At 26.9% G+C, this 20,590-nt stretch overlaps 1 protein-coding gene across 1 annotated transcript in view; it reads left to right on the top strand.

Moving 5' to 3' along the window:
• The first annotated feature begins 4,942 nt into the window (after nt 1–4,942).
• LOC100208570 (PAT complex subunit CCDC47) overlaps nt 4,943–20,590 on the top strand; it is a 44,987-nt gene continuing 29,339 nt past the window's right edge. Inside the window, exons 1-2 of the mRNA XM_065810367.1 lie at nt 4,943–5,247; nt 14,966–15,006. Of these exons, the coding sequence (XP_065666439.1) occupies nt 5,049–5,247; nt 14,966–15,006 (240 nt within the window). The 5' untranslated portion in view covers nt 4,943–5,048. The remainder of the gene's footprint in view (nt 5,248–14,965; nt 15,007–20,590) is intronic.

Below are 20,590 nucleotides of genomic sequence, written 5' to 3'. Positions count from 1 at the left end.
TGTGCGAATAGCGAAAAGTATACTAATATTTAAAAAATAATATTTATATAATATAAATGACCTGTATTTTTAAAAAATTATTTTGTTTTAGCAGTAAACGTTTTCTGATATAATGTGTTATAAATATATCATATTACAATTCTCTAAATTTTCTATTCTCTATTCTACATTCTAAATTCTCTAAACTCTACGTTTTATTTATACGTCCCCGGTTCAATAAAACAAAAGTTGTACCTTGATGAAATAAACGATTTGCTTCATATTTTAGTATATATATATATATATATATATATATATATATATATATATATATATATATATATATATATATATATATATATATATATATATATATATATATATATATATATATATATATATATTTATATATATATATATATATATATATATATATATATATATATATATATATATATATATATATATATATATATATATATATATATATATATATATATATATATATATATATATATATATATATATATATAAACTAGTAAAAAACACTTATCTAACTTTTTTCTTCAACTTGAAGTTTCACCATTGCTGGATCATCAGGAAGAGTTACTAAATCTAAAAAAAAATTCAATTTATAGAAAAAAATATTTTACAGGAAGTTAGAAATTATTATAAAAAAATTTTAATTACTATATTTTTTTGTTTAACGGGAAGTTACAGAAAGTAATTATTAAATAAATTTATATATATATATATATATATATATATATATATATATATATATATATATATATATATATATATATATATATATATACATATATATATATATATATATATATATATGCCTCTAAATAATATATATATATATATATATATATATACATGCCCCTCAATAATTTTTCAAATATACAATTTTGAAAAAATTGACTGAAAAAATGACAAAAAAAAAAAGGTTCTTACAACTATATCGGGGCCCCTTCATCCAAAACTTTATATTAAATTCAGCTAAACTGAAAAAAACTGAAAATAGTATTTCAAATATGTTGTACAAACGAGTTTTTTCATGGTTAAACAGCTTCTGTTACACTTTATCGATTATTTTGTTCAGCATACCATCTTTTTTGAAGATTTGTACATTTTGTTTATTTTTTATATTTACTAAAATATTTGCTAACATAGCTATCAAATAACCTTATGAGTTTTTATGTAGTGATAGTCTGGTGTTTATGTTTGACCAGCTACAAACTATCAAGCTTTATAACACGGGCCGATCCAGACCATCAAGTAAGGGGGGGGGGGCAATTTTTCAGCAACCCCGCAAATCTTTTTTATATAATTTTTGTTTGAATATTACTCTTTTTCTGTCAAACTCTTATACTTATACTTATATATTCTTATAAAGTTTTATACATGTATTTATATATAGACAATACAATTTAATTTTCAGTTTTAATCTTTAATTCTAAATAAACTACTTTTAATTCTAAATAAACTACCGGTGTAACTATGACGTCATATATTAGTATCTCAGTAGTCCAATTTAAAATTTGTGCGGCACAACTTAATTGAATCACTTTTAAATAGTACGTTGAAAGTTTAAAATCGAAAAAGAATTTATAGGAATTTCTAAAATATGAATTCTTTTTATTTAATTACTTACCTTTTTATTTTTGCAAATGAAACATTACCATGGTTTTTATTTTTGCAAATAAAACATTACCATGGTTTTTATTTTTGCAAATAAAACATTACCATGGTTTTTATTTTTGCAAATAAAACAATGGTTTTTATTTTTGCAAATAAAACATTACCATGGTTTTTATTTTTGCAAATAAAACATTACCATGGTTTTTATTTTTGCAAATAAAACAATGGTTTTTATTTTTGCAAATAAAACATTACCATGGTTTTTATTTTTGCAAATAAAACATTACCATGGTTTTTATTTTTGCAAATAAAACATTACAACACATTTTCTTTTTATTATTTTACTTTTTCACTTAGTTTTTTTATTAATGACGAAAATTAATATATTATTATTAATTTTGATGTTGAGCTTCCACTAGTAATTGATGCACTGGACAATATATCTAAATCACAGAACATCTTTATCAAAAGCAAGAGTTTTATTATTATGAATTAGAGAAAGTGATCGAAATTTTAAAAAATAACAATTAACAAATAACCTTAACAAATGGGCTCAGTCAGTTATTTCAAAAAAAAAAAGTTAAGATTTACATAATGCAAAAAATGCATTAAAGACCTATTAATTGTTTTAAAACATAAAAGAGAAAACTGCGAAGAAATGTTTAAGGAAATTTTTAGAATTGCAGAAAAAACACTAATTAAAAAAAAAAAAGGTAGTTTTACCTACAAAAGTATAGCACAACGACAGACATGTCGTAAAAATGTACCTTTAGATACAATGGAAGAATATTTTAGGAAGTCAATTTACATTCCTCTACGTGATGCGTTGATATTGGACATAAAAACACGTTTTTCTAATAAAAATTTATAATGTCTTCAAATCTATTCTTCGATCCAAAAAAATATTATTACACTGAATCATAAAGATATTGTTGAAACTCTTTCTGCAACCGGTAATGTCTATGGCGTCATTCTTGAACTTCGTATCCAAAATTAGTTGTTAAAATAATCAACAAATCAAGTATGATTTTTTAAATAAAAGGTAACAAATATTAAATACAAAAAAATATTTTTTCAAATCATATGGGAAGGAAGGAGGGGGTGGGGGAGCAATTGCCCCCATCGCCCCCCCCCCTCCCTCTGGATCCGCTCTTACTTTATAAAATATCTTTTTAACATCTTCTGTTTGACCAAATGAGTTTTCACGCTTTACAAAATGTCTTTATAACATCTTCTGTTTGGTCAGATGAGCTGTCTAGTTTTATAACGACTTCCTTGCTTTATAACAATTTTTGAGCAATTTTTTTTTGCTCACATTAAATTAAATAAATTCAATTTTCAGTATTTTTAAGTTAAAGGGCCCTTTTGTAAACTTAAGGAGTTAAGCAGCTTTGTAGCTATCAGTATAAAATGCACCTTTCGCTCCAGCAATCTACCAATTGGTTTAGTGGTTTTGACGCAAGGGGTTGTCTAAGATCTTATGCGGTTTGGAAGTTCTCGTTCAGTTTTAAATAATGTGAATATTTCTTAAATACAAGCAAGTATTAAGGAAACCCTGAAACTTTTATCAAGCAACGTCTAAAAGTTGTTTAAAAAATCAAATTTAAGTTTTATTATTAATCTTTAATATATGATGTTATATTTCATCACGTATAATTAAACACATTTCAAAATTAAAAAAAAAAGTTTTTCCAATTATGGTTACTATGGTTTTTCTGCTTTTTTTATGGCTTTTTCGATGGCTTTTTTTTTTTTTTTTAATTTTTTTGGCAATCAAATAATATCACATATTTATGAATTTAACTAGTCCATAATTTAATAGTTCCCAATTTTTTTAGAGCTACCTAAAAGGTGAAGTATATATCAATATTTAAGAGCCGTACAATAGTCTTAGACATATATCTGAAAAGGAATGAGGGCACTTGAACCTGAAGTTCTTAAAATTATTATTGAAAATGTTTTGGATAGAGCACGTCAGTTCAAAGAAAACAATCGGCATTATTTGAAAAATATTGTATTTAAAACATAATTTGAGCAAATTTCCAAACAACAATCTAACTGATAATAAATAAAAACGTCAAATAAAATTAGAAAGAAAAGCGTTTAAATAAATCATAAACCGATTCTTATACGCCACCCTGTAACACCTTTGCGACAATTGGACTGATATGCATTTAACCTTTATAGTTTTTCAAATATTATAACTCCTATGTTACGTTTTATTTAATTTTTTTCTTTGAATTTAAATTTATTAGTTGACTTTTTACTATATATAGTTATAGCCTAAAACAAAGTTTGTTTTAAGTTATAACTATATATATAGTTCGTCTAAGAAAATATCATTTTCTTAGACAAACTGTAAGTGAAACAGTTGGCAGCATACAAAATTAATCTTCGTCAATCAACATAATCATTTTTAATCCCTTATACGTTGAGCAATTATAATTAGGGGTGCAACTGCTGTCAACGGTTGTGCTGGTTTGCGCTTTTTATAACAAGCTGAGACGGTAAATTCCGCGAATTATTTGGAAATTTCAAAAAACAATGTGTCTCACTGATTTTAAATGTGAAAGTTTAAACTTTCTAAATTTATTAGGTATAACTCCAAGAAAATGCAATTATTGTTCATACCTCATGGCCAGGAAACTCACTCCATTTTATATCCTATCCTAAACTGTTGTGTAAAGTTAAAAAGCAGAGATTTCTAAACAGAACCCAACCTCTCAATCAAATCGGAAAAATCCATAATAAATGTATGCCGCGAAGAATAAAGTCTGTTCTGATAGTTCAAAGGGGGAAATACAAAGTACATGCTTTAAACTATGACTTCTTTATTCTTTTATTTTCAAAAATGTTTTTTTTTTAACTAAAAAGATTTTTAGAAGTAAATGTGTACAAAATACAGTAAAGGAAAATTTTTTAAATATATTTATTAGATGGTTGGATTTTTTAGCCATAACTGTGTATAACTATGCACTTGTAAATGCTTATCATCATGTATTACATTATGTTTAAGTTTCCTTTTTTTTTTATGAGCTGTTTTTTTATTTTTTTTATTAACTATTACAATTATTACAATGTAACTGTTATAACAATTTATCAACAACATGTTAATAACTATATCTTATGGTATTGCATCATACTTTATTACGAGTTTAAAACGAGTTCATTAGGTTTAAATAGCTACATATTGCAACCATAAAGCTTCTGTTATATCTTAGCGACGGTATATTTTTCTTCGTTAATTTTTAAACTTCTTATTTAGCTAAGTCACTCTTCTAAGTATATAAAAAGTACTTTTGGATAATATCTTTGTGAATAAATTAATGCGGACGTTAGAACAACAGCTAGTATTTCGCCTTCGGGGTCCGAAAATACGATATCTTAACAAAGCCAAGGGGAGATAAGAATAAAAAGATATGTTTTTTATAAAATATCTTTTTAAAGTTTTATTTTTTATCCTTATCTTAAAGTCAGTATCATCATCAAGAAATGACGATGAGTTTGCCGAATTTGAGCGGGATCCTGACGCTGAACTTGATAATGAGGTACAAGTAGATGAAATTCCAAAAGACGATGGTTTTGTGGAAGAAGAGGGTTTTGTTGAAGATGTGCAAAGTATTTTTCAACTTTTTAAAATTAATTGAAAACATAAATTAAAAAATTTTAAGCTTTTTATTTATTTAAACCACATAATAAAGATTATTTAAAAAAGTCAACTAAATAGTAGTATTAGATAAATAGCAAAAATATTGCAGTCTTTGCCTAAAATGAAGTCCTGATATATTAATTTAAACAAAATTAACCGTAAATGTTACTGTAAATTAAAAATAATTTTTATTATTTTTAATTTTTAAATTAAATTATAAATATATAAAATTAACTATAGTTTTGTCACTTTCAACTCTATACATTGCATCTAGACCTCCCAGCCATAAGTTGTTCCTTCCATGGCTGGCTAAAATTGGTTTTACGGTTGGATCAATGTTTTTTTAGTTAGCTTCTATGACTTAATTTTTCACTATATATATATATAAATATATATATATATATATATATATATATATATATATTATTTCACATCCTCAAGGCCATGAAGGCTACTAAAGTCCAGGAGGCTACTTTAGTTGTGGATAAAACCCTCTCTCAACTCTATAACTCCAAAATATGAATATTTAAAGCGCTGGTTAAAGCGCTGCTAAAAAGTTCAGAATAATTATTGGCCATAGCAACAGGATTGTAGGTTTAAATCCCAGTTCCACCTACTCAGCGTATGAGTTGTACTTCAATACAAAGGGAACTTGTCTCAATTAGCTCTACTATTACGATGTTTCTTTCTTGACTAGTAAATAAATAATCTAGTTGAGTAAATGAAAATTATTGTTTAAAAACTTATGAACAAGTATATCTATATATATATACATCTACTATAGCATATTTATATAAATATTTGCTCACTAGTTTTGCTTATCTTTATAGCATACAGCTTTTTAAAAAAAAGAAGAAAAAAAAGAAAACCAGGGGCTGATTGCCTATATTAGAACGGTGTTTTACTGCTCATGCACTCATTTACTCCTGCCAAAACATTATTTGATAGACTGCCTGCTCCAACCAAACCCTCAGTCGATGTAGCAACACTTCCTTGTAACAACAGGCTATAAGATAGTTGATGTAGCAACACTTCTTTCTAGCAGCAGGCTATAAGATAGTCGATCTAGCAACACTCTCTTGTAGCAGTAGGCTATAAGATAGGCGATTTAGTAACACTTTTGTGCATGTTTTACCATATAAAAATAAAAATAAAACATTCAGAATGTTTATATTTAAAAAAAATAAAAATAAAAACATTCAGTATCTTTTTATAAACATTCAACATTTTTTTAAAAACACTATAGTCTTTTAATTAGCATTTTTGTGTTTTTTTTTAAAAACAATAAATTTAATTAGTTTCCTCAATTAAATTAATGTGTTTTGACATAATCTGTACTTAATTTTGTCTTCCTAAATGTCATAGAGTAGTTAAGTGCCTTTTTTTACTACAACCAGTAATTTTAAGATCTCTACTATAGGAAAATATGTGCATGTGTGTGTATATATATATATATATATATATATATATATATATATATATATATATATATATATATATATATATATATATATACACACTTATATCAACGTAGAAAATAAGAAATTGAAGACGAGTGGTCAATTAGACCGGCTAACTTATGGAATTGATAGTCAATTGTTTTTTCGGACGGTCAAAATTGTTATTTTTTTCTATATTTAAGTTTTCATCTGAGTTCTTCATGAATGAAACTAAACACACAAAAATAACTTAATGTTTAAAAATTAATGAACTCATATTCTTTTTAAAATAATAATTTTAAGCAAAATCAATGCATTTTTTAAATTTAAACAAGCAAATAACTTACATTCAAATTACCTGTTTAAGTTAATTTGTTTAAATTAACGATGTGCACAATTTCATTCTCACTCAAGAAGTTAGTAATTTAATACCAAGTAATTTAATATTTAAGTAATAGAAAGTATCCAAGTAATTTAATGTTGAATTTTTCTCTTTTTTATTATCAAAACAAATTTTATACAATATTAAAAAAATTTAAACTAAAAAAATTTTTGTCTCTTTTTATTCACCTCCATTAAGATGGGTTGACATTTGAAGATTCTATTACAGTTCAATAATAGAAAGAAAAAATATTCATAAGCGTGTAATGCATAGTTTTAAATTTATTTAAAAGTATTTTTTAAAATTTATTTAAAAGTATTTAAAAGTTCCGTTCATTGGAATGGCTTCTTATTGGCAAGAAAAAGCTTCAAAAAATTTAATGAAAAGATTAAAATAAAATTTAAAAAAATACAGTTTTGAGAGAAGATGTTCTTACTTACATACAAAATTTTAAATGATAATTTTATATCTCTACTTTTAATGAGCAGAGATACAAATATTTAGATATGATAAAACTATTTTAAATGCTTTTATAAAGTTTAATTAATTTCTCTTTTTAAAAATAATACTTATAAAAATATCAAGGTTGGTTAGCAGCAAAATGCACACTGATGATTTGTTCTTAATTATTTAAAATATTTTTAAAATTGTGCACTAATATACACTAAATTAAATTACGAAAATTTCAAAAAGTTCAAGTTATTATAGTTTTTATTATAAATTAGTATTCTTATTCTTACATAAAATAAGTATATAAAATTTTATATTATTATTCTTATAAATTTATATGTTTATAAATTCCCAGGAAAAAATAAATATTCAATAAAAGTTTGGCACCTTCGAAGCCTTGGCGGCTGGTTCAATATTACCCAATGCACCCACCTTCCACTGGGCCTGTATATGTTAAATATATACTGCTGACTGAAATTTAAAAAATAATTCATTAAGTTCCAGAATGTGAAGTATATATTTTTACATTGTTTGTAGGCAATTTTCACATATCATGGCTTCAATATCAGCTCTATCTGGAATTCCTGTGCATTTAATGTGGTTCTAAGTCACAGCACACCCATTTTTGAGGCACACAGTGTGGTTGTATTCATTGCTGTCACTATCATCTCCAACTATAAGGTTATTTTTTTTCAGTGTCTTTTTTCTTAGAGCATTATCTTTTTTTCTATTTCTTCTCTCAGTTGCTTTAAACATTCATCACCTGTTAGGCTTTCTCCGTAGCTAAACCTGATGACTCAAGCCAACCTACATTGCCCAGAAGTTTGGGCAAATCTAGGCTGCAGTTTTTTGAGAAAAAGTCTCTGAGAATTAGGTAAGCAATAGTGTCTGTGTTTTTTCTGCATGTGCTGAAAATGAAGATGATGAAGCTGTTGATGATGATAATAATGGTAATGATGCTGCAGTTGACCCGTAACTTAATATAAGTAAGTTTGTGTTCTGTTTGAACTGCTAGCACGTTGTTCACTCACTCGTTAGTTACTTTATGTATGCTTGTGTTCTGTTTAGAATCTTTGATGCAGAGTGAGCTTAGCAACCAACTAGTGACTTTAACTATAAAACCTACACTCACCTTAGTCTCTAGTATTTTGTTAGATTTTAATTTTTTTTCTAATGCATTTCCAAAAAATTTCCATAAATGTTTTAAGGTACTTACTTACAGGAAGTAACTTCTTTTAACTACTCCAAGTCAGCTCAGGTTCAGGATTATCATTATCACTTTGTTACTGGTATCATGTAACCCAGTACTACCTGTCCCATACCCTGCTGCCTCAAAGAGTTTGCTTCCTTTTTTTTAAGCAAAGGCTGGGAGAAAAAACCTTCGGAATAAAAACCCCCTGCCTTAGGACTCTTGATTGATAAAAGGCTAGAGATGGTGTCTCGATAAAAGTATTCATCTTGTTCAGATGTCAACTACATCCAGCTAAACTTCCCTTGCCTTAGGGCTCTTGTTTGAGTAAAGGCTAGAGATGGTGTCTTGATACAAATACTCATCTTGGGCAGGTGTTAACTGCATCCAGCTACTGTCTTGTAGAAGGCCTACTAGACAAAGACTTTAGGGGTAAGCAGAATAATTCTGATGACCAGCCTTGAAACTCTTCTACATCTATTAGGCTAGTGTAGATGTAAACCTGTGTTACATTGATTCCAGCCAAGGATGATGAATGCTGGATCTTCTTGACTTTAGTCATAGATTTTTGGTTGTGCCTCCTTGATAGTGGCTATGCCACTATCAAGCAGGCACAACCAAAAATCCTGTTATCTCCCAATGTGCGTACAGCTCTAAAACTCAGTTTAATGGTTCTGAGACCAGCTGGTTGTAAGGTTTTCCAAACACTGTGGTAGCTCTCAATTCACCAGGCTTGCTTGCTCTTAATGAGACTAATTTAAATCCTGCTATTCCTTCTTCTGATCTCAGTGTTAATGGGTACCATTAACACTGAGATCAGAAGAAGGTATCCTTTGATTCACAAAGACTCCAATAGTCACATGTTTGGCTTGGGGGTATACATACGCATTGATTCACATATTTGTTGTGAAATCAGGTGTGAATCCTTTGACCATTCTTTTATGTGCTTCCACTTAGCACCTCTTCATTTTATCACCTTCCTCTTTGTTCTTCATTGTTTTCCATCTTCTTAAGACTGCATTCTTTTAGATGTCATTTCTGATCAAATTGACCATGGCTTTTCTCTGCCCCTCTGCCAATATTGTTGTTATTGATGACTTTAATGCTCGTCACACTGAATGGCTTGGCTCTAACACTACTGAACCTGCTGGCACTAAAGTCTATAACTTCTGCTTTTCTCCGATCGTTAACTTTGCTGATGTCTTTTCTCTCAGCTGATAAATGCGCCTCCTACAAAAACTGGATTCTGGCAGGAATGAGGGTTTTATTCCTTATTGTTGGTTCCAAGTCAAGTCTCATTCTACAATATGGTTTCCACTTCTTATGCAGCTGCTATTTCTGATTGTAATCTTTTTTTTCAGAAGAACAACTCTCATGAGAACAGCTCTTATGTGCATTGATTTCTTGCAATAATAAGTAGGTACTTCATGCACCTATTTATTTTTGCAAGAACTAAATGCAAAAAGGTGCTGTCTGTCCCTATGCTAAGCTCCATTATTACTAGTTCACTAAATCTTGTATCTTTTCTCAGAAATTAAACTCTAAAGACTTTTGGAAAACCTTCAACAGCGTCTTTAATAAAGGTAGCTCTAACATTCTATCTCTCATTCAAGGGATTGATCTTATTACCTCTCCCAAGGAAAAGGGTGAACTGTTTGCAAAGAACTTTTTCTCTAATTTAACTCTTGAATTTTTATGGCCATACTCTTTCTTCCATTCCAGTTAAATAGATTAACCCATTGTTAGACATGTAAATCACTCCAGTTCTGTTGAAGTCATATCTCAGTTAAACACTTCTACAGCTTGTGGTCCAGATAACATTCCTGTCATAGTCTTACAAAAGTGTTATCCAGAACTCTCTTCAATTCTCTCTCTAAACTATTTAATGAGGGCTTGCTTGAATCTTGTTTTCCTGCTTGCTTGAAAATGGCATCTTTGGTTCTAATTTTTGAAAACTCTAGAGAAAATTTGGAACCCTATCGTCTGATCAGTCTTCTTTCTGTTATTAACAAGGTTGTCGAGTCATTGATCAATAAATTTCTCGCATCTCATCTTGAGTCAAAAAACTTACTGTCAGAAAATTTTGCTAATTGCTATGACTGAAAGATTTTATCATGCATTAGATGGAGGCAAGGAGCCTAGGGCTATTGCTCTTGTTTTATCTATAGTTTTTTATAAAATATGACATTGTGGTCTTCTTGAAAGCTTGCTTCATATGGAGTATCTGGGAAAGTTTTTGAGATTATCAGATCTTTTCTTCCTAACCGCTATATTTAAGTAATCCTCGAAGGGCAACACTTTTCTTTACTTCCAGTAACTTCTGGGGTACCTCAAGGTTCTTTCCTTGGTCCTGTTTTGTTTCTTATCTTGATTAATGATCTTCCTGACAACTTTACATCTAAAGTGGATCAACTTTGTGATGACTCAACTTTATATTCCAGTCTTGACAAAAAGTCTTTCTCTTTTTTTGATTGCATAGAATAGGCAGCCAATCTTGAATCTGATCTCACTTCTGTAAATTTTTACTTTTACAAAACTCAGTTATTTACTGTAAGCAACATCTCGATGCTGTTGACATTCCTATATTGATGAATGGTAACCCTATCACTGATTTCTTTTTTTATGACTTCTTGGATTATCAGTCACTCCTGATTGTATATATGGTCTCTTGTGGAGATCATATATAAAATTAATTGCTAAGTTAGCGTCTGCTAAGGCTGCTTCTCTTTATTGTGCTTGCTATTTTCTTATTCCTAATTCCATTTTCTACCTTTACAAATCTCTTATTTAATACTGTTTTCATAACTGGGCTGGTTCTTCTAATGATGCTCTTTCTCTTCTAGATAAGGTCCAAAAGTGCATTCTACAATTACTATCATGGTTGCTGTTTTAAAGAGCTATTATCAAGTCAAGTAAAAATGAGTTTTGGTTGATGGAACTATTGGTTCCATAAACCAAAACTCATTCTTGCTTGACATGTAATTCGGCAATGTCTCCTTTATTTTTTGTATTTGTCTCTGCATGCTCTAAACTTTTATTAATCTAGTTTTTCTCCCATCTTCATGTTTTCCAGACTCATAGAACCTACAACTTTTCCAGTTGTAGGTTCTATGAGTCTGGAAAAAACTATATATATATATATATATAGTTATATATATAGTTATATATATATATATATATATATATATATATATATATATATATATATATATATATATATATATATATATATATATATATATATATATATATATATAGTTATATATATATATGTAGTTATATATATATAGTTATATATATATATATATAGTTATATATATATATATAGTTATATATATATATATAGTTATATATATATATAGTTATATATATAGTTATATATATATATATAGTTATATATATTATATATATATAGTTATATATATTATATATATATATTTATATATATATATATCTTTTCAACAAGTTGTTTCACCATCAGTAGGTTCATCAGGAAGAATGTCTAAACAATAAAAAGTTCAAATAATAGAAAAAATATTTCAAAGGAAGTTATGAATAATTATGTAATAACTATAGATATTTTGCAAACAGGAAGTTGTATCAGCTACATTGAAATTAAAAAATTAATCATGAAAAGAATTCTTTAGAATCAGGATAATTTTAGTCTGGTGTATGTGTGTGTGTGTATATATATATATGTATATATATATATATATATATATATATATATATATATATATATATATATATATATATATATTATATATATATATATATATATATATATATATATATATATATATATATATATATATATATATATATATTTATTTCAAAATACAGTAAAACTAATAATAATATAAAAGTAAAAAAAAAAGAATAATACAGTAAAAGGTGTTAAATGTGTTTTGATTGGTGGAACAAGATATATTAGCTTGCTTAAGAAGTGAACATATTAGTACTTGTAGAAAAGAGAAAATGATGAACAGAGGCTGGCAGTAAAAACAATTCTAATTAATGCCTAATATAATAAGTGAAATAAGTAACTAAGGTTGAAATTAGACCGGGGTTGGGTTTCATAATAAATAACCGAAGCTGGGTTTGTGACAGGGGCTGCATAAACATTGATGCATCCTAAAGTATATTTTTTTATTTGAAATTTATGTTATATTTTTTTTTTTTATGCATGTATATATATATAAACATCATCATGACTCACATGATCATCATAGTCATCATCATCATCATCATCATCATCAAGCTTTAGTCTTCCCTTTTTATACTGTTTCTCTAATAAAAACAACCTTTAGCATCTTCTTTCCATAACTAAAGCTTGTTCATACTATATGTAACGTTTCTCTCATCAATTTCTTACTTCTACCACTACCATTTTCTACTGAAGCTGCTACCTCTCTACATGCTGATGCCCAAATTATTTTAATCTTCTCTGACAAATGTTGTTTGATCCAGCATTTTTTCTAATCTCTGTTTAAGATTATGGTTCCTTTTCTGATCCTGTCTGGGGGCTTAACAGATATCCATCTGATCATCATCTTCTCTTTTGGCAAATACTACATCATAAAAATGCTAAAGCTCATATAAGTATTAATTCTACTCCATGTTTTTCCCCTTTTTGTGCAGTTGCTATATTAAACCATAATCATTTTTTTACAAGAACATCTCTTTTGAGAACAAATGCCTTTTTATTATTGCAAGTATCAATGAAAAAATTTCCTGTCTGATGCAAAGCTCCGTTATTTTCAGTTTAATGAATCTTGTATCTTATCTCAGTTGTTAGAACTCTCTTCAATTCTCACTAAACTATACTATTAATAAATATTAATAGTATAGTTTAGTGTTAATAGTATAGTTTAGTATTAATAACTATTAATAAATAGTAAATAAATTTATAATATATAAAGTACTATAAATTTTGTCCTAGCCTTAACTATCAACCCCTGCTGAATCTTATAATTTTGCTGGGACCAGGTTAGTTAAAAACCTTTTTTTAGTCTGAGTCGGGAACTCGTTTTATCAACCTAAAACAGTAATTTCATATATTTCAAGTGCATCTAATAGCGCTTCTGTTATTATATATAAAGGGTGATTTTTTAAGAGGTATAAGATTTGATTTAAAAAAAAAAAAAATTTGAAAAAATTGATGAAATCTTTATTTGAGTTGGTAGAACGGTCGATATGATTTAATGTTTAAAGATTATTTCAGTGTAAATGTTGGCTGCAGCTCTGCTTTAGATGGCAATTTTGGTACACTTTCTCCAACATATCGGCCAGTATCTCACAAATAGATGCTTCAATATTGGCTTCTAGTTGGCAAAATTTTCCATGTAGTGGAGTAACAGAGGTCCAATTGCTGGGAATGGCGGCGAATCGATATTTCTTGGTCACTAACACTGGTGGATACATCTGCAATATTTTCTTTGGTCCTCACTCTACGTATGCGTGTTGGTGGTTAAATGTCCAACAATGTAAACTGGGTTTGAAATTTAGTCACAAGCTTCCGAATAGCTCTCTCAGTAGGCCTACCAAACTGCCCATAAAGTGGAAGAAGTGAGCGATGCACTCTCTTAACCGAGCATGAATTTTGATAGTAAAATTCAATAATTTGCAAGTGTTGTTTGTTTGTTGGTCGATTCATGGTTAAATTATAGACCAAACTGAACAAGTTTGACAATGACACAAGAAACGATGCGCGTGTGATCTGTCCGAACTAGTGTTGCCAAAAAGATACCAGCAAAAAAATTACCCTTATATATATATATATATATATATATATATATATATATATATATATATATATATATATATATATAGTATGATCTGTTTTAGACAAATTTTTTCATGCCATGTTTGAGAATTAGAAAGTGACCAAACGCATGTTTTACAAAAACTGTTTTTGAAATTTTTTGTAAAATTGATTTTAAATATTTTTAAATGACACCAGAATTTTAAAGAATATTATAGAGAATTGTGTAATAATGCTGTGAAAATAATGAAATTTTGAGAGAACTGCTTTATGTTGTAATGAAAATAATAAAAGTGTGCAAGAATTGCATAACTAAGCTATTTTGATTTTACACTCCTGGTTGTGTAGATTTTTTTTGAAAATTTTTAGTTTGAGTTAAACAGGTGATCTAGTCGGCCAATTTAAATTATTTTTTTGAATTAAGTGTAAGTTGTAGTTCATTAAACTTTTTTTATTTATTTAGGTAATGAACCAAACACACAGACAGACAATGTGAATGAAGAGGTTTTTAATAATATTCATATAATTTTTAATAATAAGTTAAAAAAAAAAATTAGTTTATTATTTATTATTTAGAATATTGTTTAGAGGAGAATAGTAACAAAGTTTAATTGTTATTGTATTTGTAACATGTATATTAGACTTAAGATTAGGCTAAAATTAAAAAAAATTTGTTGAAAAATTCCTTTAAATGTTACTTATTAAACTTATTAAAAGTTTAAAAAAAAAAGATAATTAAAAATAAAACTCTGGTTGCTAATATATTTATTTTAAAGATTTACATTTTTACATTTATTATTTCATATACAATATTAGACATAATATTGCATATTTAATATGCTATATGCAGAGTTATGCAATGTATCTATAATATATTATTTACTAAATAATACAATGTACAAGTAATGTATCTATAATATAAAAACTATTAATTTTAACATCATGTAAATATAATTTATTCTAAAACCCTCTGGATAGTATTTTATTATAAGTAAAAATTGCAGTTTTTTAGTAATATGCATGTTTTAATAATAAAACTGCACAAAATATATCACTACCAAGCAAACTTATTTAAACATTTGTTGATATATATTTGTATGCTGATCTGTTTGTCTTGAGTCTATAAAATTTTATTTTAATAACACAGGTCAACAAAAAAATTTTTTTTTCTGTTGCTGAGCAAACAATTTGTTTTTCGTATAGCATTTCTCATTTTGATTTCAAATATGCAACTCAATTTTCACCATCAAGTCAAGTTGTAAAGATATTTGGGTTCAAATCTTTAGCATTTGGGGTAAAATCCCTAATATTGTCACACAAAAAAAAAATTCAAAAGTATGTCAAACTGGATCTCAAAAGAAGCGTATTTTCATAGAGATTTTAAAAATATTATTAGTTTGTAATAAAAATAAATGTTTTTTGTACTATTGCTGAAAAACATTTTAATAAAATTTTTTCAAAAGTCTTAAGCATTTTTTCACGCAATTTTTTTGTCAATAAATTTTAAGAAAAAATATTTATGTTTTCTAAAATGTCTATAAAAATATGCTTCTTTTGAGACCCAGGTTGACATACTTTTGAATAACTTTTTCTCCTCCAATATTAGGGGCTTTACCCCATTTACCCCAAATACTAATGATTTGAACCCAAATATCTTTACAACTTGACGTGATGGTAAAAAAATAGTTGCATATTTGAAATCAAAATGAGAAATGCTATACAAAAAACAAATTGTTTGCTCGGCAACAGAAAAATTTGTTTTTGTTGTTGACCTGTGTAATAGGTATATTTTTCAAAGTGCACAAAAAGTTTTTTATGGAAAATTTCTGGCAGCTGCAATGAAAAAACTCCCAGTTCTTTTACGGAAAAACCCATCGCATGTAAACAGAAGTTTCCGTAAATAAACAGATGTTTCCGTTGAAATACAATGGGCTTTTTCTGTTAAAAAATGGGAGGTTCTGTCATCAAAGCTGCCAGAAATTTCCCATAAATAAATATTTCCTTTGAAAATCAACAGATTTTTCTAGTTAAGCGACAGAAAGGTTGTGGCGACTGGATAGTTAGATAGCTGTTGGATAATTTCTGTAAATAAAAGAAATGTTGCAGTTAATACCCCATTCATATGAAAATTTAAAAAGCTTATTTCTAGTGAATATTTTAGGTATTAAAAAGATTTTCTTTGATTTACATAAAAAATGTTAAATTTTCCGTGATTTACATTTTATTTTAACAGCAAACACACAAATAAATAACAAATTAATAAATAAACAATTTTAAAAAAAATATTAACAATTTTGATAAAATATAAATAAGCACATAATAATATAATTATATTACATATTCCTATATACATTTATATTATAGATATACTTAAAAATTTATTTTTAACTAATATATACTGGTAAATATATATTATATGTTTATTTTAATATATATTGGTAAATATATAAGTAAATCAACCCAAATACACAAAAACACAGTCTTTACTTTCTTTTCCATATCAAGTCAACTATGAATCTAAAATAAAAACACGAAAACATTTTTTTTTGTTAAATATTAAAATCTTTCTTTACTTAAAGCAAGTTTTTGAGTAAGGAAATAATTTAATATTTAACAAGTAATAAATTATAAAAAACACTAATTATGTGCAATGATTAGTTACCTTAAAAATGTTACTCAGTATGACTGATTTAACTAAAGCCAAGCAATAAACAACTCTGGATATAACTAAAAACTTTTTTAAGCAATAAATAATTACCTGCAACAAATAAAAACTTTCTCAGTTTGTTTGTCATTCTAATAGTGATAACCGAATTTCTTGTTTTTGTTATTGTTGGTGTCAGACAATTGATGCCATTACTCTTAAATTTAAAATTAGTTTTTTTATATTGTTAAATAAATAAAAATCTTAACAACTTCTTCAAAATCAAATTCCAATAATCAGTTACTATATTTACCTGCAAAATAATAATCATTGCAGTGTAAAGCAGGTAATTAGGTTAATGAAGCTGGTAAATCTAAGAAGTCAGCTTATTAAAATGAGAAAACAAATAAAGTAACAAATAAAATACCTGATTTGCTCTGCAGCAGGTAAATTAAGAAAAAAAAAATTGTAAAATTCTATTTTAGCTCTAATAAAAACTCTAATAAACATTCAAACTCAACAATTTAACTATAAAATCCAAATTTTTTTTTCTTATCTGTAATGAAAATTTATTTTATCAAATCATTATTTTAATTTAATATAAATCTGTTTTATAAATCAAGTTTAAAATTATATAATATAATAGAAAATAAAAATTTTTTACCCATCTGATCTTTATTTGTTGCTAAAAAAAGACTAAACTTATAAAATATTATTTCATCATTCTAAAAAAGTTTAGAATGATGAAATAATATTAAACAGACCCCACCTTTTGCAGCAGAAACTTGCGATTGATTTTTCTTTTTAGACTAGCTAAAGCTCTGAAACTTTTGGAATTTTTGAAGCGCTTATAATCGTGCATATTGAAGTTGTTTGCAGGGCCCAAGACACCAAGTTGTGTTGGTAATTAAAACCCAACGCTTATCTGCTCTAGATGGCCAGAAAAGTTTGTTAAAAGGCCTGTACGGGTTTCTAAACATTGCCATAATATCTTTAACAGATGAAAAATTTTAACAATTACCCATCATTATGAAAAGATTTCAATACGATATTTTATTTATCATACCAATCTAATGAAGCGCATCAAACTATATTTACATAGAACAAACTTACCATATTTCAATGTATGAATGTTAGTTTGCTGATTAGTGTTAAAACTTACTATAAAAATACTATAAAGAAATACCATAAAAAGAAAAAATGCCTGTTATATTAACATTTTCACCTTTGTTTAAAACTAATAGTATCTATAGATTCTGGGTTAAATTGATAATAGCTCCTAGTTCCAGGAATTGTTCTACTTTTTAAATCTTTTCGTGATGATGGCAGGTTGTTGAAATTTTGTTATCTGTTATTCCAGATCTCCAAATTAATTCTTCTCCTGCATCTTGTTTATAACTATCAAATCTTTAAATCAGTCTTTCTACAATAAATTATTTTATGAAAGTATCATTTGACAGTTTTCCGAAATCACATAAATCCATTCGTACTTTAAAACTAACTACAAATTTGTATTTCAGATTAAATTAAAAATGAGAAACTAATAGAAATTAATATAATTAAAGCAAATTAAACACTGTGGTAATGGAAAACTTATCAGTGATTGATTTCTTTTATTTTTTTGAATATAAAAGATCTTTTTTTGTCTCTTTAGCAAGTTAGGTTAATTGTAATAAATTTTTTAATGTTAAAAATATTAATGATGAATTCAATAGATGATAAATTTCTTCTATACTAGGGTAATGACTGGATTACTGTTAATAGTTCTTACTAAATAAAACAACTTGATGTTAACATTTTAGAATTAAATATCAGTCAAAATAATGATTTTAAAAAATGATAATTTTTTTTTTTATTGATGCAATGTTATGGCAGAATGTTTTTTTTTTTTGTTTTTGTTTTTTTTTACTATTAGATTTTAGTTTTTTTTTTGAAAACAATGGTTTTAAAGTTCTAATTAAGAATTCTAACACTACAAAAAAGCGGGAAACATGACCCAACTCTCCTCTCCTGGTGTCTTGAGCCCCAGAAACAACTTTAATATGCATGTTTATTGGCACAACAAAAATGCCAAAAGTTTCAGAGCTCTAGCTAGTCAAGTTGGTAGTTAAAAAACAATTGCATAAAAATCAAGTATTCGGCTACAAAAAAATGAGGACCGTGTCCTGTTATCCATATATGGAAATCCATATACTTGCAGATCAAAATCCTTATGTTTTCTGAAATATCAATACATATAGAATGAAAAATTTTCTTTTTGATATTATCAAGGCCGCATAAAAAGTTGACTATATAAAAGATTGACTAAATTTATTTAAATTGATAAATACAGGTACTTAGTAAGTGGCTAGGGTTGATATTTGACCGGGGCCAGATTTGATAAAATATAGCCAGGGCCAGGTTTGTGACCAGGGCTGCATAAACATTTATACATTCTAAAGTATATTTTTTTTTTCAAAATTCATGTTATATTTTGTATATATTAGCCTTCCTCTTTTATGCTGTGTCTCTAATATAAACAATCTAGAGCATTTTTTTTTCCTACCTAAAGCTTATTCATACAATGTTTAAGGCACTCTCTTTAAATTTTATTACTTCTACCACTACCATTTTCTACTGAAGCTGCAACCTCTATACATGCTGGTACCTAAATTACTTTAATCTTTTCTAACAAACGTTGTTCAATACAACGTTTTTTCTAATCTAAGGTTATGCCTCCTTTTCTTATCTTGCTAGAGTCACGCCACACATCCATCTGATCATCTTCTCTTTTGGCAAATACTAACTATAAATTAAAGAATTCGGCTATTAATAAATGATGTTGTTTACCAAAATTATTTATTAATTAAGAATTTAAAAATTTTTAAAATGTCATTTTGATAGGAGAACAAAAATATGATAGCAATAAACGGTTTAGATAAACTAAAAAAAAGTTCACATTATTTACATAAAAAGAAAAAAAGATTCAGAATATATAATAAGGTGATCAACGACTTTTTTATATATTTATTTTATTTAAGAGTGTAATATAAAAATCTTTATTTTATTTGGTTCTCGCGCGTTATAAAAAAATATTCTTATGTTTAGCTTCCTATAAAATTTATAGGAAAGTCATACAATTGATAATAAACGTTATTTTAAAAAACAAATTAAACAATAACAAATAATATTGATAAAAAAAAAAAGGTACAACAACGTCATTTACTAAAACTCTTTGAAATTAAACGCGCTTTAATAAATTATAAAGTCTGTAGATTACGGCGTATATTTTAAAGACTCCAAGAGAATTGCTACTGTGGAGACGGCAAGCTTCGAGTAAAACAACAAAGTTTGTTTTTGTCGGTATACATATATTATTTTACCTAAAAAAATTCTGCCCAAACATTTATTTTTTAATCATTCTCTTTAAAATAAACACAACTTGTCTTGGCACTTTGGGATCAC

This window comes from Hydra vulgaris, chromosome 11 (genome assembly GCF_038396675.1).
Source record: "Hydra vulgaris chromosome 11, alternate assembly HydraT2T_AEP".
NCBI classification, from domain to species: Eukaryota; Metazoa; Cnidaria; class Hydrozoa; order Anthoathecata; family Hydridae; genus Hydra; species Hydra vulgaris.
Note: the sequence above shows the minus strand (reverse complement) of the source record. Positions and strands in the feature narration are given on the sequence as shown.